This window comes from Ruditapes philippinarum, unplaced genomic scaffold, assembly GCF_026571515.1.
Source record: "Ruditapes philippinarum isolate M1 unplaced genomic scaffold, ASM2657151v2 ctg2657_1_1_1_1, whole genome shotgun sequence".
Classification (NCBI taxonomy): domain Eukaryota; kingdom Metazoa; phylum Mollusca; class Bivalvia; order Venerida; family Veneridae; genus Ruditapes; species Ruditapes philippinarum.
The window spans coordinates 40,173-62,693 of record NW_026853342.1 but is presented as its reverse complement, the minus strand read 5'-3'; the positions used below and the strand labels follow the sequence as shown (position 1 = coordinate 62,693).

General features: G+C 30.5%; 2 protein-coding genes and 1 long non-coding RNA gene across 9 annotated transcripts in view; 2 read left to right on the top strand and 1 right to left on the bottom strand.

Annotated features, from left to right (window-relative positions):
• LOC132736556 (uncharacterized) overlaps positions 1–22,521 on the bottom strand; it is a 65,972-nt gene that overhangs the window by 24,033 nt on the left and 19,418 nt on the right. The window lies entirely within an intron of this gene.
• LOC132736552 (uncharacterized) overlaps positions 1–22,521 on the top strand; it is a 52,241-nt gene that overhangs the window by 22,833 nt on the left and 6,887 nt on the right. For 2 of the 7 annotated variants that reach the window (XM_060723701.1, XM_060723698.1), the window contains exons 7-8: positions 7,752–7,820; positions 8,058–8,817. The exons of 3 other annotated variants lie outside the window; for them this stretch is intronic. In XM_060723701.1, coding sequence (XP_060579684.1) covers positions 7,752–7,820; positions 8,058–8,237 — 249 coding nt within the window. In that variant the 3' untranslated portion in view covers positions 8,238–8,817. Of the gene's footprint in view, positions 1–7,751; positions 7,821–8,057; positions 8,818–17,258; positions 17,384–22,521 lie in introns of those variants that run through there. 2 more of the 7 variants (XM_060723702.1, XM_060723697.1) reach the window with 1 other exon arrangement.
• LOC132736551 (uncharacterized) lies at positions 104–7,189 on the top strand. Its single transcript, XR_009626593.1, has 4 exons — positions 104–300; positions 781–873; positions 1,550–1,737; positions 2,342–7,189. It is a non-coding gene; the product is annotated as an uncharacterized LOC132736551 (long non-coding RNA).

The following is a 22,521-nucleotide window of genomic DNA, read 5'->3' as shown; positions in this document are numbered from 1 at the left end:
TGTGGCCTTAAAAAGGCGTTCTGTACTGTACTATTTTCGCAAAAAATGGTTCGCAAACTATCATAGCTTAGAGTCAAAGCGTTTGAAACAAAAATATATTATATAAATAATAAAAAACAAGATTACAATACAAGTCTTTCAAAAGTATTCTGGAATTAACGGATGCAATTTGGTAAAACTTGGTGTTGACTAATAAGTAGGGCACACCCGCCATTGTTCGGACCATCGACAGAATAACGTTCGTGTTTTTGAGATTTCTCCATCCAAGACATAGATTTGCTGATGAATAACATCGCAAAGGTTTGTGGAAATGCTTTTATTTCTTTGTTCGAAATCGTTTTGTGTTTGCAGATGTTAATTTGTTAGACAAACGAAATTAGGTCAAGGATTGTTTACATTATTGAATTTACAGGTAAACTCGGCCCTATACCAACTCGGGACAGGTCAACTCGGCCCTCTATTAAAACCATATATTAGGATATAGATTGTTTAGTTAATAACATATTGTTTGAAATTATCTTTAAGATAAATAATCTTTAAGATTAGGAGAAAATATATATATGTTCATTCTTTGTAAAAATGTTAGAAGACTTGCAAGTTACCGACTTTATCATTGCATTTATTTATTATTGAAAAAATGCTGAACAGCTAGTCTCAACAGTGTTTATAGGCTAGAATTTTCAGTTTGCATTAGGGCCAAAATTATTAAATATATTGTAAGTCATGACGGCTTTCCCATTGCTGTCATCAAACTTTAACCTTGTTCATAACTTTTTTCAGATCTTGGTGTATTGTCTTCATACTTGGCCACAACAACCCTTCAAATAGACCAGACTAAACTAAATTAGCTTGACCACCATATTAACATTCAAGGTATATGTCTAAATCTTCTTGATTTTTGCTATTAGTGGCTATAACTTTGTTATTTTTGAATGGATTGTCTTCAAACTTGAACAACAATCTTTCAGGATAGGACCTGACTCACTCATAAATGTCCTTGATTCTTTTGTGATCAGAAGTTGTACAGAATAATACAAACCCAGAGCAATTTCATTTACTTGGTTTTGCAACTTCTGAGAAAATGGATTTTAAAGATAGTTGTTTTCTTGAAATTTCAGGACAGTATAGTAGATAGTAAAGACATTTAATACATACTGTATATACACTATAATTACTATAGTATACTATAAAAATCTTTATGCTTGGACAATTTTGAACAAATTGTTTCTTAAACAGCTAGTGTAAGAAATTAGGATTTGAATCGACTAGGCTGGTCGGACTACTAGATTGGAATATTCACTTGCCCAAAAGACATTTCACTAGCACGATTCATTTGTTCAAAACAGTTGTTTATATTGCCTCTGAAAATACACTAGCCTGGTCGGGCTTGTTACTGTGAAAAGTTGATAGCCCGAGGAGAAATTTAGTAGTCGGGCTCTCGGACTACTGCTAATTTCGAACACTGCTTAAATTATTGATTTGATATCAACTAACATAATTATTGGGATACTATATGTATATCTAATAATAATTATATTTTATGTTTCAGAAGTTCGGCCTACATGTCAGATTTATGAATGTGAACAGCAGGATATCGATTTTAAGGATGCTTTAGGGTCAATGACAATGAAATCACGAGAGATAAAGGCTAAAATGTGAGACTGTAAATCTGACTAACCTTGAAGTGAACAAATGGAAAAAATGTTTCTTTCAATAGCATGGGCTTTTAAGGAAGAGGTACATGATTATTTAGAAGTATTTGTATATGATATTTCTTAATTATTATATTCTAATAGCTTTTTTTTTCTTGATTTGTTTAAAGGCTGACACAGGACAGTTTATTTTAAGTCGGTGAGCTTCGGTCACTGGATAGACTATTGTCACAAAAAGCCAAATTTATAAAAAAGAATTACAGTGTATTTAAATATCTTTTACAAGAAATTAGGAACAAAATTAATAGCAAGAACAATAATTGTGACATGTAACATGTATTTAGGAATTCAGCTTTCTTTTCCTTTTTACCTCAGGACAATTCACATTAAAATATTGAATATTCACAGTAAGCAGTGTTAGCACTCCGACTTATCTGACATATATGATCATCTTATCATCACTTAGCTGTCTATAGCTTATCAGAATCACTCACATTTATGAATTTAAATAATTTTGAAAAAATTGCTGCTTAGCAAATAGATAAAATACTTGGGGTGTCTGTGACTGATTGGTTTAGTTTCTTGACTTTAAACCTTTAAGCCTTTCACTGCTGTAAGTTCGAGCTCGGCAAGGGTTTACAAGTGGAATTTTAACTTTGCAATTAACTTTTTCTAAACAAATATTTCAGGAAACAGAGGCGCTTATATGATAGAACAGTAAAAGCAGGAGTGATAATGAAAGATACATGTAGATGTGTCTTCATGTCGGAAACACTAAAGAAATAGAAATATTGTGGTTTTATAAAACTTAAAAGAAATTGGAATACCAGGAGACTGCCTGCCCTTTGCAATGTTGGATAAAGAGTTCTTAGATGTGATGTCGAAAGCCTCATGAAGCCCATGACTTAATCTAATTAGAAAAAGAAATGACATTGAAGAGAAAACTAGTCACCAGTCTTTCACCAAGAACTAGAGATAACTTTCCAATATTTGAAATATCATAATATGAGCCGCGTCATGACAAAACCAACATAGTAGGTTTGCGACCAGCATGGATCCGAACCCGCCTGTGCCTCCGCGTAGTCTGATCAGGATCCATGCTGTTCGCCATCAGTTTTTCTACTTGTAATAGAGTTTGTAAGCAAACAGCATGGATCCTGATCAGACTGCGTGGATGCGCAGGCTGGTCTAGATCAATGCTGGTCGCAAACCCATTATGTTGGTTTTGTCATGGCGCGGCTCATATGTATAGAACTTTATTGAGCCACCAGTTTTCACCAGGAAAATAAGATCACTTAACTATTTTTAGCTCACCTGTCACAAAGTGACAGGGTGAGCTTTTTTGATCGCTTTTCGTCTGGCGTCCTTCCGTAAACTTTTACTTAAAATGACATCTCCTCATAAACCACTAAGCCAATTTCATCCAAACTTCACAGGAATGTTTCTTTGGTGGTCACCTCTAAATATTGTTCATAGAACGCTGGTTGCCATGGCAACCAAAAGAAAAAAACTTAAAGTATCTTCTTTTAAAGAACCCAAAGAGCTAGAGCTTAGACAAAGTATCTTCTTTTAAAGGTATGAAACATCTTCTAGTGAGTGTCTACCAAGTTTGTTCAAATAAAAGCCCTGGGGGTCAAAATTGGCCCCTCCCCAGGGGTCATTGAATTTCCCTATATGCATATAGTAAAAACTTAAAAATCTTCTTTGAAAAAACCAAAATAGCTAGAGTTTAGATATTAAGCATGAAACATCTTCTGGTAAGTGTGTACAAGGTTTGTTCAAATAAAAGCCCTGGGGTCAAAACTGGCCCTGCCCCAGGGGTTTCATTGTTTCTAACTATTTGTGTAAAGTAAAAACTTAAAAAATCTTCTTTTAAAAAACCCAATGAACTAGAGCCTAGATGTTTAGCATGAAACATCTTATGGTGTCAACCAAGTTTGTTCAAATTTAAGCCCTTGTATAAAAATTGGCCATGCCGGGGTGGGGGGTGGTGCAGAGGTCTTTGTTTTACATTATATGTGTGTAGTAAAAACTTAACATCATGAAACATCTTCTAACGGGTGTCTTACAAGTTTGGTCAAATAAAAGCCCTGGGGTTTAAACTGGCCCCGCTCCAGGGGCCTATATATACATGGCCCTCTTGTTGAAATATGTATGAACAAATCTTTATCAACTTCAAGCTTTTATTGAAGGAATTTGAAATAACTTGGCACAAATGATTGTTATAATAAGACAATGAGTCATGTCAACAACCAGACCCCTACCTCCAGGGTCAAGGTCGCACTTGCTCATTCAAGGTCAACATTGTCTATTTGAAAGTATATCTCGTGTCCGGTCTATAACTTTCCTATCTCTAAAGGGATTTTGTAAATACTTGCCACAATTGCTCACAATAATGAGAAGATGTGTCATGCTCAACAACAGGTCACCTGCCTCCAAGGTCAAGGTCACACTTGGAGGTCAAATATTAGCACAGCCTGTTACAGGGTATATTTCGTGTCCGGTCGATAACTTTGTCATTTATTGAAGGAATTTGAAATAACTTGGCACAAATGTTTGTTATAATAAGACGATGATGTGCAACAACCAGACCCCTACCTTCAGGGTCAAGGTCACACTTGCTCATTCAAGGTCAACATTGTCCATTTGAGGGTATATCTCGTGTCCAGTCTATACCTTTCTTATCTTTGAAGGGATTTTGTACATACTTGGCACATTTGTTCACAACAATGAGATGATGTGTCATGCGCAACAATCGGTCACCAACCTACAAGGTCAAGGTCACACTTGGAGGTCTAAGATTAACATAGCCTGTTATAGGGTATTTTTTTGTCAGGTCCATAACTTTTTTGTATATCAAAGGATTTTGAAAAAACTTGGCACAAATATTCACTATAATAAGACAATGTGTCATGCGCATCACCTGCATCCCTACCTCCAAGGTCAGGGTCACATTTCGAGGTAAAAAATTAACATTGTTTTTTTAAAGGGTATATATTGTGTCTAATGTAGAACTTCTTCATAGTTCAAGGGATTTTAAAATAACTTGGCACAAATAGTCACAATAATAAGACGATATGTCAGTTACAACACCTGCACCCCTGCCTCCAAGGTCAAGGTCACACTTAGAGGTATAAAGGTAACAAAGTCTGTTATATGGTATATTTTATGCCCCGTCCATAACTTCTTCATAGATGAAGGGATTTGGAAAATACTTGGCACAAGTAGTCACAATGATAAGATGATATGTCATGCACAACACCTGCACCCCTACCTCCAAGGTCAAGGTCACACTAAGAGGTCAAAGCATGGATTTTTTCCAGGATTTTGGGAACATAACCCATAGTGCCATACCCATGCAACTGGGAATTTCAGCGATATTTTGTTAAAATTGGGAAAAAATGCATGACTGAAAGTTTGCAGTGATTAAATGTATGCAAGCAATCACTGCCTAGGATGGCTTCTTCAAACATTTAAACACTGTTACAGTAAAGAAGCCCTTATTTTCAAAGATTTTAGAATTCTTTATTCAATATTTATATTTTTGTAACTTTCAATTGGGAATATTTTCCTTTGGATTGGGAAAATAATATACTATTTTCAATTGGGAATATGTCCCAATAACGGCTATAAAATAAGCCAAAAAAATCCCTGCAAAGCTTAACATGATACATTTTGAAATTCAGTATTTCATTTTATTTCTTTAATAAATTTATTGTTGCATTTGCAGATCTAGCATTGATCATAATTTTGGACTGAAAATCCTTAGATCCCTGCCTCAATCTTTTGAAATAGCACAATATTTTGCTTCATATAAAACTTCCCTGAGGCGGGGGATGTTGGTATTTCTGTTACAAATTCTTGTTTATTTTACCAACAAGTGTTCACTTTCAAACTTTTGATCATTGTATTTTTTGTACTACCTTTTGTATAATGTTGTATTTTATTTATGTTCTTATTTTAAGATTAGCATGGCCAACTCATGAAAGTCCAAATGATGGTCAACTTTTTTTATGTTTTTTTGTTGTTGTTTTTTTTTTTAACATTATTTACTTTATTTTTACAGTGTTCCTCTGAATCATACATTCTGTTTTAGTTAAACATGCACTTCTTGTTACTTATTTTCCCATACTTCATATTACATTGATCACAGTTTGATGTGATGGCTCATAAAATTATAAAAATATCATTTCTTTGTACTTTACCTAGTAAAATATGAAAACAGAAATGCTCTTGTAAGCTAACCTGTTCTATGTTTATATGCCCATGCAATTTAAAGAATGGTGACAGGGCATTAAGTGTTACCCTGTCTGTCAGTCCGGTCAGTATGTGAAATTTCCACTGAAATTTCAGTTTCCAACCAATAAGATTTGTACACCTTTTAAGGATTCAATTTATAACTGGTATATTCAACAATATATCAAAACACAGGTCAATTATGATTTCAGTTACATTCCACAAAAATTTATACAACATTATGCCTTTCTTACCAAATCATATGCAAAAAATTGATTTATAACTGATAATATTTGAATGCTTTTGAAATCTATAAAGATTTTTCATATAGTTCTGGACAAAATTTAACAGTCTTTAGTGAGTTGGAGTAGTATGAAAAATCAGGTGTCTGTAAATCAAGGTCACTACTTTGGATCAAAAGTCAAATAATAACTTAAAACATGAGAGTATATTTCTATATACATGGCTGGATTTACAAAACATTTATCACAAATGTTCACTTACGTATACATCTTTCTCCCCAATCTGAAGCTTTAAGGTTCAGTTCTGAATAATGGCAACAGGCTTGATAGATGCTGCCAGTGGGCTTGTCTAATTATGTACATATTTTGATTACCCACTCAATATAAGCATTGTTCTTAACGCAGGCATTCAAGTCCTATGGGCACATTTCTACTTTTGACTATATTTTGTTGTATAATGTAAGTCTTGTATGTAAAAAATCCTTAAAACAGCACCTCCTATATTACTGGCCGTTTGCATTAAAGCTTCTTTCATTCAGATTATTATAACTTGTGTCACGTCAATATGTACCAATAATTTAAAGGGACTTAGTCCATTGAGGTTTAAAAGCCTAAAACATAACATTTGAATTTCTACAGAAATGAGCCGGGGCACTTGATACAGAAATATATGCACACATAGTGAAGAAATATACTTTGAAATAAATTGAAAATCAATTTTTTATGCTTTTCTCAGCCTGATCTGCGTGAAATGTGTTTAAATGCTTTCATTTTGGGTCAATTTTTTACAATTTGAATAATTATTCTTGAAAAAGGAAGTGCGCAAATGATCTGAAATTTTTCTCAAAGATTAGTGGTCAAAACATACATCAAGTGGTACATTAATCTAGAAAAATAAATTTCAGTCTCATCATGTCAAAAAACCTCAGTGGAGTTCCTTTTACACATTTTATCTGACAAACTAAATTTCATTATCTCCATATATTTAATCATTTATTTTTTATATCACATATATTTTTACTTTTATGCAAGTTTTGACAATAAAAGTTTATTTTAAAATCATTGTTCTTTGTTTTGCTATGACTTTAACAGCATGTACATCAATTTCATACTAAAACACAATTAGTTATGTTTGAACTTACAAATGTAAGCACATGATGAGCTTTTCTTGTCCTTGAGTTTAAAATAAAAAGTCTCTTCATTAACTATGATTAAATAATGCTTATGGCATGGTCTTGAATTCTTATGAAGTAGTTATATAAGTCATGGCCGATTTAGGTCAAACTGAGTGGTTCTTTGTGTTCATAATGCAGTAGTATTATCTATTAATTCACTTATTACTATATTAGTAACAGAATTGCCTATGATTTCAACTGATTATGAGTGTCACAACTTATGGGTTTGAGGCCCTGGGCCAAGAACTAGTTATCAGCCCACTGAACATGAGTAGTGCAAAAACGGAAACAATGACGTCACATTTTACGTCATCAAATCAGCAAGCTGTTGATTGAAGCACATATTCCTTTGTTTTTAATTCACACGCATTGGGAATTTCTATGAAAATTTCCTTCCAACAGTACTTTCAGTGCTTTGATTTATAATCACTTTGCTTTATTTACAGGACTATTTGGAATACTTTATCCAAGAACGCCGACACCATTTACTTGCAGACATAAACATCACCCCAAAGGTTGGTATTATGTCTATTGTGCGAGAAGATTCCCTGTATTTGTAAATTGCAGTATGAAATTTAAAGTACACTATTATATGCAGAGGGCGATTTTCTTTTATGCAGTTATTTTATAATGTTAAGCATGTATTAGATTCAGTTAAAGGAAAATACACGTTTCAACTATTTTTTATCCGATGTTTATTTAAAGCATTTATTAAACTCTTATACTCTAAATAAATATTTTTCTATTTTCAGGAATACGCTTTGAATATGATTGAAATTCATACTGCCGAAATATCAAAAGTCATGACCTTAAATAACGACGACCTGCCTGATGCATCACAGAACCGACATACCCTTAGAAAAGGAAAGGAATGTCTCTGTCAAAGAATAGAACGATGTCTCTCACTTGTCGAAAGAACAAACATCATTTGACACTGCGTCTATAATAATGGTTTCGGCTAGAATTTGTTCGAAAAGACAGGCGTGACAGACAAATATACTTACAAAGACGTCATAACACTAGTGAAATTAAAACATCGCTTTTATTCAAATATAGTTCATATATATGAAATAAAAGGCTAAAAAATAACGGGCACGGTACATCTAAACGTTGTTTACAACGAGTGGTATACAATTACTATAATGGATCAATTCACATCGATGCAGCCCAGTGTTTCCCTGGTAGATGCAAGAATTATCTTTCATTTATCAGTGTTAGATACCGTTGTAAAGTTACCAGAATAGAGTTTTTGTTTTGATCATATGTATGATATCTCAATTTCTGAGGAACAAGTATACTTTTAGTATGTATTTTTTAAGAATCTAAACAATAAAAGTTGCAATATCAAACAACAACGCACCCCATGTCACCTGTTTCCGTTAAAATACATATCAAGCTTGTCGTATTGAAAGACATCATGTGTTATATAATTATAATCTATATTATTAATAGAGATCATTTGATAACATTGTGTATGCACATTTATTTGTATATAAAGCATTTGTAAAGGCATGTTGATTCGTTTAAAAGTTCAACCGGTTCTTTGAAGGCCATATGATGTTTTTTTCCAAACTTTTTAGTGAAGGGAAAACCTCGAGCCATTGTCCTGAAAATAGATCGCAGAAAAAAAACTAAAGGGTGAAAAGAAAACACACAAGTCTTTGATTCCTTTTTTAAACCCGTTTATAATGTTGTTGTATCACAATTGTTTTTTGTTTTATTATATGTAAAAAAACTGTTTTAAACCCAAATAGGGTGTTTCCTTAAAAAACCCTTTAATTTTTTCACTTTATTGATATTACATTCACTCAAAATTTTTAACCTGTTACTTTCACTTTTGCCATAAAGAGTTCTTTAATGTTTCCTGTTTATCTTTTTATTTTGATCACGTTTTTCCAGATATTTTCACTTAGAATAGTTTGAAGTAAATATTTATTCCATTGTTAATTTCTTTTCTCATAAATTTTACGCTAATTAATTCTTTTAGTATTTAAGGTAATATTATTATTATCAAGAAATGCTGCATTGCGATGATTACAGATCTAGGCTTTGTATCAAGAAAATAATACTTAAGATAAAAAGCAAGCTTAATAGAGATTATTTATCAATTTATTTAAATTAACTCGAAATGTTATGTTTTAAATACATTAGATGTCAAAATTGTCACTCCAATAATTTCAATATAAAAAAACAGATGTACATGTATTATATATATGTATTTTCTTTTTCATTACTTTTTAAACTTATTTTTTGAAGGGTTAAATACTTTGGGCCCACATGACCGATTAAAAAGACCATGAAGCACGGAACAAATAAAAATTTTCCGGGACCTGAAAATTTCGAAATTTTAAAATTTCTTTTTTTTTTTTCGTTTTTCCATATTTTACTAAATCCCAAAAATGTTTCTCAAACAGGATTCCCAATAACTTCAGCTTTAGCCCCGTCCTCCTTTTCCCCCTTTCTTCAAAAATTTTTGTTAATTTTTTTTTTTCGAAAGAAATTTTTTTAAAGTATCTCCCTTTTAAGTTTTTATAAATTTTTTCAAACCCCATTTCCCCATGTTTTCCCAAAAACCAAGAAGACCCCTGTATATAAATTTGCTTTGTTCAGGTTTCCAGAAGTTTATTTTACAAACTTTTATCCTTTTTAAAAGTTTGGAATACTCCCTCCACTTTTGTTTTTTGACATTTAACGGAAAGGGTTTTTTGAAAACAATTTCCGGGAGTTAAACCAAAACAATTTTTAAAATTTTTTCGGGGTTTTTTAAAAGGGCTTTGCTATTTTTAACGCATTCTAAATTTTTAACAAGCATGGTCAAATCCTTCGGGATTTATACACTTTTCCGTTAAAAACATTTTCTCCTTAATATATATTGTTTTCATTTAAAAAAAGATACGGGGACATATCCTTTTTTTAAATTTTACTAAATAAAAGGGTTTACCCTTTTTTTTGTTTTGGGGTTTTTTTCCCTTCACATCAAACACAGTATAGGTCATATCGCGCCCGTTCCAAACTTTTCGGGTTGGGGGAAAGACCTAAAGGTGCCCTTTTGTGCATTTTTTTCCAGGCACAAAACCGGGCACCTAAAAGTTGAACAACCGACTTTTCCGTAAGTTTTAGTGGAAAAGTTTCCCTTTCACTTTGAAAAACCCCAAAGTCCCTGTCATATAAGGTAGCAGTTCAAAGCAAAGAACAACAACAACAACATAATTTCATGCATTGAGATATAGTAATAGGCTGATTATGCCCAACATACTTTAATTTATGTATTGCTCAAAATATTTTTTGTGTACATTTATAGTTTTAAAAAAGTTACTCATTAGCCAATTACCTGAGCCATCCTTTTGTCAATTAGAACAATTATAGTCGTTTGATATTTTGTATGGTAGTCAAAATACTACTGTTCAGATTTGCTTATTTTATGACAAAAATAACATTAAGCACCATTTCTCTTAAGGCAACAATTAAGCACCATAAATGCTCTAAAACCATTATTTAAACGGTATAAAGCTCATGTTTGCATTCCAAGGATTAAAAAAATCTATTCGTTTCTGAGAAATATAGGGCTTTTAACGACAACTTTTTTACTCCGGATAGTAATTTTTGGAAAAACCTTTCTTTTTTTAATAAGCCATTGACTTTTCGACTCTTTTCAGCTGCATTTTTGGTTTTTTTTGAGTTTTGGTGTTTTTTACACGAAAATTTTTCTTTGTGAACTATTTATTTGTTTTTTTTTTCCTTTTCCAGGGAAGTAGGGGTTTTCAACGGCTTTTTGGGACGGGTAAAAAAAAAATTAAAAATGTGCTTTAAAAAAAAAATTTTAAAAATTTTTGAAAATTGGTCTGTACAAGTAGTTTTTTAAGCATGTAACCAGCTTTATCTTTTTAAATAACCAAAGGAAAAAAAGGGCATAAAAATTATTTTTCATAAAAATGTTTCCCAGCTCATAACAGGCCCATTATGCCTCAGAAATGCTATCATTTTTATTTCTCAAAAACTTTCTTTTTTAATTTCTTGTTACAGTTTCCAAAAAATACCCATTTGCCATATAGATGCACAATCTTAATTTGCTTCTTTTTCTCTCTAAGCAATTGTATAGTCATAGTGAATTACTATTTTGCTATATTTTACGACACATAACTGCTACTTAAAGGATATGAAAAAAAACTGTGACAAATTTTGTAAATTGAAAAATATAAAGAACAAATACAATCAATTGGTTTTCATATTCTTTTAATCATATCTGAAATGAGTTTAACACAAAAATAGTTCCCTCTGCTATTTTTATAAACACAAATGATATAAGAGAACATTAATAAAAGATCCCCGCTGTGATTTAATAGGTTTAAACATGCATTTTCTAATACCCATTTAGTTTATTAGAAAATTACAAGTAGGATCTCTTTTCATTTTTAGGATTTTGGGGAATTTTTTAAATCAGTTTCCCAAAAAAAAAATATTTCTGAAAATTTTAGTGCCCAGTTCCAATATCCCAAAATAATTTTTATTTTTTTAAAACCCTTTACTTTTTTAAACTTTTTAAAATTCGGTTGTTTTTCTCTTTTAATTTGGTTTTAAGCGGGTTTTTTTTCATTTTTCAGTTTTGGTATTAAAAGCAGACGAAGGTTTTTTTGTAAGACAAAAAACTGTTCTTTTAAACTGAAAAAATTTCGCTTTTATTAACATTTTTTAAGTTTTTGGAAAATTTAAAACTTAAAAAAATTTTTTTTTATTTTCGGGTTTGGATTACTTGTTTTTTTATGAAACTACAAATTATAAAATTTTTTAAATAATTTTAAAACGATACAGTTTTTTTAAATTTACCCAAGGGAGGGAATGTGGGGCCCCTTTCTAGTTTTTGATTATTTCAAAGGAAAATAAAAATATAAATACATGTAACCACTAATAATTATAAACTTAATTGCTCTTTTTTAATCACGGGAACAAAAGTAGCAGCGAGATTTCCAATGGTAACCAAAGAAAAAGCAAAACAAAATGAAAAATAAAGCAAACAAAAAAAATAAATAAATAAAGAATATATAAAAAAACCAGCGAGATACATGAATTCACATCGTATCTGATTTTGCATGTATGCTCTGCTCTTTTTGCATCCGCACTACCTCAGCATTAATTTGCACAGGCATTTAATAGGTTTATAGAAAGGAATTCATATAAGTGTTACGCTTGATTTTCAATCCATATATATTGTGATGTAAAATGATACATGCTTGTAAATTTGCTAAATAAATATGCCGGTAAGTGTTTTTTAGATTCGTTGATTAAATATGTAGCATACAATCGTTTTAGAGTATCAAAGAAAGATTCATTTTTTTAAAAAGAAACCCAAAAACAAAATGTCTTTTCCCAAATTTTTTCCCATAAAATTTTACTTTTTTTTTGTTAGGAAACCTTTTTAACGAACAAAAATTGTAAACCCTTTAAAGATAGAAATTTAAAACCCCTTTTGGAAAACAAAAAAACGATTTTCTTTGGGTTAACACGGGTTTTTTCCTTTCAATGTCTGAAAAATTTAAAATTTGGAAAACCTTTTGGTAGTCTGTTTCTCAAAGTCATCATCATTTTTCTTTAAAAAAATTAAATTTTAGAAACGGGGAAACCCCTGCTACATCTTTCTATTTTGACAAAACCCGGGTTTTTTAATCTAAATTCAGTAATATTTATACAATTTTTAAACCCTTTTTTTAAAACCCTGTCCAGATTTTTTAAAAGCCCTTAACGGCCGTCCAAAAATTGGCAGCATAAAATTTTTCATTTCTTTTTGTTTCAGCACATAATAACCTTTTTTAAAAAACAACGATAAGTATCATTTTAAAAAACATCCCTTTGAAATATTAAATTCTAAAAACAATAGTTAAATTATTGTCAATTTAAGGCAAATTTTGCACTTTTTGTCATAAATTACCATATAACTTGTATTAAGAGAATAAATTGTATATATTAAACCTATTATCCAAGCGGTAAGCTTCTGAAAAATGTATTTATTTATTTAAATAAAGATAACAATTTCAAACATAATTTTCGGATTATGAATGTATTACTACGAGTTATTTCCAATGAATGGAAATGCACAAAATGTTAACATTTGGTTTCCATTTTCAATATAAAGAAAAAAAATCAAAAAGTACGGACCTGGGTTTTTTCCAATTTTTTCGTTTTCTTTTACATGTTTCTGCGCATTTACATTTTGTCTGAAAACCTAGCGTTTTACAACACAAGAACATAAACTTTATTTTTTAAACCCTAACCCCCATGAAAAACAAGCTTTTGTGGCATACAGCGAATGATAAAAAAAAAATCCCTTGTGAGGGTCACTTTTGGACAGTTGTTTGTTTAATTTGGGGTTTAGTTTTTGTTTTTTTTGGAAAAGGGACTAAAAAATTATTGTCGGGGAATTTTTCCATTTTTGGATTTTTATTTAATAATCTAAAATTTTTAAAAATTTAGTTTTTTGGGGAATTTTAAAACACAAATCAACCCTTTTTTTAAAATTATTTTTATATATTTATTTAAAAAAAAAAACCCGGGTTTTTTATTTTGTTTGTTTGTTGCTTCACCCCATGGGATAACGCCCCTATACCCAAAAGGTTTTTGAAAATTTCTTTCCCTTTTTTTTAAGCGTAAAATGTGTTAAGTAAGATAAATAAATTAATAAATGATTATCAACGAATTTTATTATTTTAAATATTACAAAAGATGGAGATATTTTAAAAGTTTTTCGTGGCATCTTGGGAAGTATTCACCATTTGGGATCATTTAAAGTATCAGATTTAAGCACTTATAGACTGAGAAGTGTCAGGAACCTGATTAACTTCACATGTCTTCACAGAAGTAGAAACCATGTAAACATCAATTAAGTAAGAATTTGCATAGTTATTGTATTATACTTGGAAAAGGATTTTTAATATTGCTTGTATACAAACTTGATAAACTACATCTATATAGGGCATATTTGACAGACAAGCGTAAAATATTTATTTAAAAAGAGAATAAACCTATTATTCATTATGGGAAAAAAAAGTGTAAACTCGGGGACGGGTTAAAAAAACAATTAGAAAATTTCAAAAAAAAAGGTTTGACCAAATTTAAAAAAATAGAAAAAAATGACCATAGGGTTTAAATTTTATTATTAATGAAGTCCCAGTTTGATTTAATTACAAAAAGAAAAAAAAAAAAGATTATAATTTTTTATAAAAACAAAAACAAAAACAAATGGAAAAAAATAAACCATTAAATACGGTATTGGTGTACAGACCCCTATAACGGGTTTTTACCTTTTTACGGAGAAAAATATTATTTTGATTCCTTCATTTTTTTAACCCGTTTTTAAAAAAAATTTGAAAAAATTTTTACTTTAGCTTTTTTTGCTTTCCCCGTTTTTAAGTAACTTTTTTAAAAAAAAAAGAGTGTTTACATCTTTTTAAAATTTTAATAAGGTTTAAAATGTTATTTTTTCTGGGTCGTTTAAAAAAAAGGGACTGTCAGTAAATGTGAGGGACCCCCCCCTTAACATTAAAAAGAAATTTTTACTGTTTTCACCATTTTAGGGAGATGCACGATTTTAAGCATTTTTTGGTACAAATTTTTTATCAGTCGGAAGAACTTGCCATTTATATCATATTCAAGATTTTTTGCCAAAAGTCCTACACGCCATAAAGAATCAAACGCCTGTGCAAAATCAATGAAGATACAATCTATTTTCTTTTTGTGATATTAGTATTTCAATTAGAGAAGTGAGTGTAAAAGACATGGTCAAATGTTGAGTAATTTTTCTGAATCCTGCCTTGATTTCTAATAGAATTTCATTTCATTAAGATATATAATATCGGATATATATATATATATTTATATATATATATATATATATATATATATATATATATATATATATATATATATATATATATATATATATATATATATATATATATATATTATATGTATAATATATATATATATAATATATATATTAAAATTATTTTGTTTTTGTTTTAATTTTTTTAAAAAATTTTTTTAAATTTTTTGTATAGAACTTTTTAAATTGAATACAAATTTATGGGGAATGAATAAACTCACATTTGGGGGGAATAAGAGAAAAAATGGGGGGGTTTTCCAAATAACGAACTGAATGGGAAAAATTTAAACATTCAAGCCTGAAATTTAAACCAACGGGGGGAAAAAAAGTTTTTATTTCTATTTTCGTAGCTCCCTTTGGAGGGACAAATCCGTGAACAGGGTTGAAAAAAAAATATTTCTTTTATACTGAAAGGAACTTTTTTCCACTTGAAATGTTTGTTGATTTTTATTTTGATTTGGGGTTACCCTGGGTTGTGGGGCCCAATTTTAAAATTTTCAATTAAAAGGCCCGGGGGAGGGGAAAAGTTTTTTCCAGAAAAAAATTTGGGTATTTTTCCCTTGTCCCGGGGGGCTTTTAGCAAACGACAAAGGGTTTTTTGTAGCGTTTTTTTTTCAAACAAAAGTTTTTGCTTTGCCCCGAAATCATTGGGAAAGGGGGGGAAAATTCCTTGTTTAAGTTCCAGTTTTTTCTTTAAAAGTTTTTTGGGGCCCAAAGGGAAACATTTCTCTTTTTTTTTCTTTTTTTAACGTTTTTTAAAATGCACGATGTGGTCGATGCAGTTTGGGATACCCAGAAAAAATGCAGAACCCGGGTTTAAAAGGGAGTTTGGGGAAAAGGTTTTTTTACTAAATATCCCTTTATTTTTAAAAAGGGTTTTCCCTTTTTTAAATTTAAAAGGATAAGCTTTGGGCTTTTGGGTCGATCTTTTTTAAAAAATTTGATAAGTTTGTTTTTTTAACATCGGGATTTTTTAAAAAAAATTTGATTTCTTTTTTTTTTTTTTTATTTTTTTATCTTAAATTTTTTTAACATTTTTTAAAAAAATTCAATGACCATCTGAAAAATTTAAAGGTTTTTCTATGATCACAAAAAATGATCACTATAAAATACATCGGCTGAAGTTTTAAAATTTTTCGAATATGCAGCACTTTTGATTAAACGCTTGAATTTTTGCTTTGATTTAATTGGTTTTGAAGAAGGCGTAGGGGCGTTGACTGCGCTTGTTTTTCAATTTTGATATGTTTATCTTTTTTATAATGCATGTGGTTTAATTTTAATTTGCAGATTTGAGTAGAGTTATGTTTTCCCACTAGAATTCAACGAACGTTATAGCCAGATGTAAGTTTGAATATGATTTCTTATATAAAAAAAAACTACTACTTATTGAAATTAAAACACCACGATACTGTCTTTTTTACTTTGGTATATCCATACCAAAGCCTCTTTTAAATTATTGTTTCGCTTTTTTTAATTTTTACGACCTGGATCAACGGAATTATAATCATAGGCAACTGTTACTTGTATACTTGGGGGAGCTATATAGATAATTAGTAACCTCAGTTTCAAAACCTTTTCTTCTATGTCATTAATTCATTTTGATATGTTATATTTTTTAGCAATGAGAAATATCATTTGATAATGATAGTTAACAAATGAAACAAAATAGTATGAAAAGTTAAACAAGGGATAGCTCCATCAACTGAACATGACTTTTGACTAAAAAAAGACCAGTAAGTCACCCAGCTGGATACCGGACACAATAATTGTTCAAAAAAAGCATTTCAGATCTAACAAATTACACGGATGTTTCTGATTCCGTAATTTGTTTCTTGTATTCAAAATATGCATTGTAACATAAATAAAACATATTTTTATCACTTAAAAATAATGGTAAATCACAATTAGTTTGTGTAACAGGGAATTTCATTGACTTACTAAATTGTCAGTAAAGAAATATTTCGTTCTCGTGTCATTAGACAGGCAGTTCATAATTTCTTGTTTGTTCTTGATTAATATTGGTATCTAAACTTTTTTTCATATAATAGTATATTTATTATTTTTATATCTTATGTTTAAGTTGAAAATGGGTACAATGTTGAAATTCCTGTCGAGAAAGACATACTTCGATTTAACAGACCTGCAAAGCGTAAGTTTCGCGTAAACAGAGACTTCCTTACAGAGCTAACAAATAGTCAAATGAAGGTAAGAAAAATATTCACATTTCTTTCTTTGAACATTTATAACATATATAGTTTTTTCATGTTTCTATCATTAATAATACTTTGAACAGCACACAGCATGTCTTAAAAAGGAGATCCCTTGAAAGCAATTAAAAAGAAAACAAATAGTTGACAATTTTAGACTCTCGGTTTTATTTAGTATGTGTATTACTAAAAAAGAAAGAGCAATAGTTTTAATATCCCATAACACCGCATCCCAGCAAACAAAAGACGCTGTACCAACGTTGTACTGACGTTAGACCCTGACGTTGGGTAAACGTTGTCAGAAGGTTGGATTTGAAAGTTTTTTAGACTTCAGAATCCGACGTCTATACAACGTCATAAAATGACCCTTATCCAACCTTATCTGACCATAATCCAACCTTTTCTGACCATTATTTGGACATAATCCAACCTTTTGTGACCAATATCTGACCATAATCCAACCTTTTCTGACCATTATCTGACCATAATCCAACCTTTTCTGACCATTATCTGACCATAATCCAACCTTATCTGACCATGATTTAACCTCATTTCAAACTTTTTGGAATATGATTTTTTTTAATTTTAAGCTCATTAGTAGGGTAAACAAATAAGCATTCTTGATAATTTTAACAATTTATTCTCAACACGAATCACATGTACAAAACAATAAATGTGGTATTATTAACAAATGTAACATTAACATAATGCATTTTGAAACTATTAAACTTGACAGTATGTACGTAAATAGCGCTTCATGTATTAAATGATCATGTTTTAGATATACAAAATTCTTCATAAACATTAACACTGACATTTTTTATGGTTAACATTCATGCATGTTTTACTTATATCACCAAGGCTTCTTTCCGACTGAACCGATCACTCTGATGTAGGGATTTCCCAATCATCTATCCAACTCACTGATTGTTTATTTTTCTTTGTACTTTTTATCTGAATGTTAAATGGAACAATATTGTGAATAATTTGATATTACTACAAATAGCAATGTTCATATATCTTAATTAGCATTCTTCATTCGTCCACCTCCAGTATCGGGCATACTTTAAAGTATAAGCATATCATAATCTGAACCTTTACCGTCTCCATTCTGGGATACCATCATTCACACTATCTGAAATTTAAAAATAAATCAATTAATCACTTACAATTGCAAGAAATAAATCACTTTTACATATTACAATTAAATGAAATTCTGACAAAACTCTCCAACTACTTTAACAAAAGAGGCTTATTTTTTTTTACTTTAGTTTAAACCATGTAGTTTCATGTACCTAAATATCCATTGATTTTGATAAAAATGGCTTCGTGATCAATGTAATATTTTGAAATATACCTGTCACAAAATCTTGTGTGTTTTTCTTCTTCTTTTCTTCTTAATAATTTCATCTTCCTCTGAACTTTCGACAGTTGTTGAATTATCATTATTTCAGAATCTCTGATATTCACTGAAAGACAAAACAATATTATGATTATCAAAGCACGTTTACGAAAACAACCTGATAAAATGTTCAATTAATTATTTTCATTAAGTATGACCTGAAAATTAAGTCAGAAATTACGATTTGCCTGCGCAAAATTTAATATGAAAATGATATTTTTTATATTTACAAATGTATTATAATTTATACAAATGCCACAACAACATCAAAGAAATTCACATGTTACTGTCATTTTTGGGGAGGCTATGCCGACCCAATGTTAATAACCGTCCGTCAAATCTTACTGCCGCGGTAATCAGGTCAAAAAATAGTACCTTGATTTTTTCTAAGCTGACTCATCACTCATCACAGACATTTACAATATGAAAATATTTTCATTCTTTAATTTCATATCTGCAATTTGTAAAGATAATAATTCTCTGAAAATTCTTGATTTTTTTTTAAATCACTACTCCGTGACGTCATACTGCCGCGGTAATCAGGTTTAGACATACGTACGTCTGTAAGAAATAGTTCTGGTATGAAAACCCTTCAAAAATATTAACTTTATCAATATGTTTTTAACAACAAAAAGCATAAATGAAAATTTATAAGTAAATGCTTTAATTTAGTGGCAAATATTCTTTATTATTTTTTGATAACAATTTTCCAATTACTACGCAGCGACCAACTGCTTATGACGGGTCATTAACTAGAACGTTGCAACACCGTATTCTCAATATCATGCATGTTCATTTGTTGTTATAAACCATTAATAGTCCTTTATATTTTTTAAAGACAAATAATTGTAAACTGTCGCTTACATCAGAGACATGGGTCATGCTTGCGTGATAACTAAGGAAAACTAACTTATTAGTACACCCCAGGAGGCTGTACGCGGAAAACGCTCATAAACCGCTATATCATATAGCTGTTAGTAAATATTTTGCATACATTTAACTGAAAAATCACTGATGGTGATGAACATATAGTTTTGAAAACATTATATTCTTGAACCATTATCGCCGAAAAAAAAACTATTTAACTACAAAACCCCTAAGGACCCTCCGACAAAATTCCAGCACAATATTACATTTTACATTAGCAAAATAAAAAAGCAATACTTATATTTTCATCTTACATAATTCATTAATCAAACTTTTAACATAAAAGTATCTTTGGCAATTGACAGATCCCTACTCTGATCTTTTATTTGTATAGGAATAAATTTAAATATGTGCTCTTTTGTTTAGGAATATTTTGTAGTGAAAGTCTTATATATTCACTAATCTCATAATTAGAATTAGACAGGTCAGGGATTTATACAACCAGTTGTTTAGTTAACTATGCTCATTTTAATCCCAATAGAAACATTCAAATATTTGGGGTAAAAAACATGACCAATGTACCTAGTAGTCGTTTACCCGGTGGTGATCCCATGAAACTGATTATAGATTCGAATTGATAAGAAAAAACAAATAGAAACATGTGTTTCCGTACAACAAAAATCGGAAGTAAAGTGAACAGTTAATTGACAGAAATATGTGGTCAAATATGTTTTAACAAGGAAATAATTATTTCAGAGAAAGACGCAAAGATCAGTATGACCCCGTATTGTGTAATTAGAAAGTTTATTCAATTCTTGGGCATACATCATAATTTGATAGTCCATGTGTAATAAAATTCAAATTTTCAATACAGATTATGAGATACATAAAAAATATTAAAGAATAAGAAGCTTTAAATAAAAAAAAAAAAAAAAAAAAAAAAAAAAAAAAAAAAAACCGCATATTTACAGTCGAGCATCGGGAAGTCATTAACATATCTTACGAAACTTTAATTTGAAAACGATATTTGCGCGTGCTGAAGTGATTAATGTTTATTTGAAAAATAAAAAAAAGAACTTTTATGTTTGTGTTCTAAAAATAATCGGCGGCATAAGAGGAATTTCTTATTCATTTTACAACACTTGAAAAATTACTACAGAAAATGTGTTGTTGTTTTTTTTTGTTTTGTTTTCAACAAAAGTGTGTGTGTTTTAAGTTTATTTATACTCGGCGCCGGAATAACCATATGTCCGAGATTATAGCATCTGGAACGTCTTTTTCAAGCAGATTCTTCCTGGAAGCCCATTCTTCGTTCTTTGGTGGTAAAGGAGACGACAATACCGTCAAGGCATCAACTTTCTGACTGACGACAACAAAAAACGGCATCTATTAGCGCCAAACCTCCAGAGTAAGTCACGACAGGTCAACCAATCACCTCTGGTACTTATGATGACTTGACTATGACCTTCCGTGTGCCTTCTCCGCGACGTGCACGCCTCTGGAGGGATTTGGAGAAGTTTCAACAAAAACTTCCAAAACACGCCATTTATAACACCATTCATAGCACTGACGGCTTCGATGTTCTCATCTATTTGCGGGAAATGGTCGACAGGGAAAACCCTACGTAATAACCGCACACCCTGTTAACAACAGATTTTCCGCAGTATATATTTCAAGCTAGTGAGGTTTAAAAATACACGTAGAATCTATCGATTAACTACCATAAGTTGGTTGAAAAGAAGATATAACTTCCTGATCAATTTTCACTTAGGTTGATTCAATTTTGAATAAGCTTTGCAGATATGTATTTTTTCAAGAAATATTTAGCTTTAATATTATCAGACGCCGTCAGTAATGAAATGGGAATAATTTTCTGAAACTTGATTTTATTCGAGATTTGCTTCTGGAGAAGACAACCTTCTGTCCGTAGAGCATGAATATTAATACTCATCACAAGACAGTATCTTATTGATCTCAATTATGGTACACCTAAACGTGTATAATTTTTATGTTCAATAAAAATGTTGCATCACTTGCAGTTGTTATTATCATTCAATAATATTAAAATGACGTAAAGTATTTATGATGAACAGTCCTAGAATATTTTGATAAGGAACCCTCAGTTGTAAAATGTTATTGTTATCTGATAATGAACAGTCGTCATACTTGCTGGTATGTCATTTATTATTGACAGTTTAGGTTTTTCAAAATTTGCATGATTAACAGTCCGAATGTAGACCTCAATGAAATGTTCTGGAATATTAACAAAATGAATAGTCAACCACATTAACCATATATATGAATGGTTGAACACACAGTAAGGATAAATAGCGCAATGTGCATATCTTTTTATTTTGGTTAAGCATATCTTAAGCAAAAAGAAAAGAAACTATAAGTCTGAAACATTCTCTCATAGCCTCCCCATCAGTACATTCAGTGCTTTGATTATAGATATAATCTCTGCCCAGCATGATCCGATCTGCTAAGAGTATAAAGGACAGACTGGCTGAGGGTACAAACGTTTTATGATATGAGCATAAAACTTGTTTCACTATATTTGATAATCAGGCTAATTAACAAACTATTATTTTTATTGATTTATAACCTTGATAATGTGTTTACTGACTGATAATATGTTGTCTGATTACATTAATGAAAAGATAAGTAGTCTAAAAAAATAATGTGGTTTCAGATATATCTTACCAAAGTTGTATCATTTACATGTATCAAATGCCATGAATCATTATCATAATATAAGAAACACGTGGTATGCTCATGGGTAACATACTTCAATTTAACAACCTGTAGTTAAACAACTACACATACATCAAAATCAAACTGTGCTTGAGACCTTACAGTTATCTAAT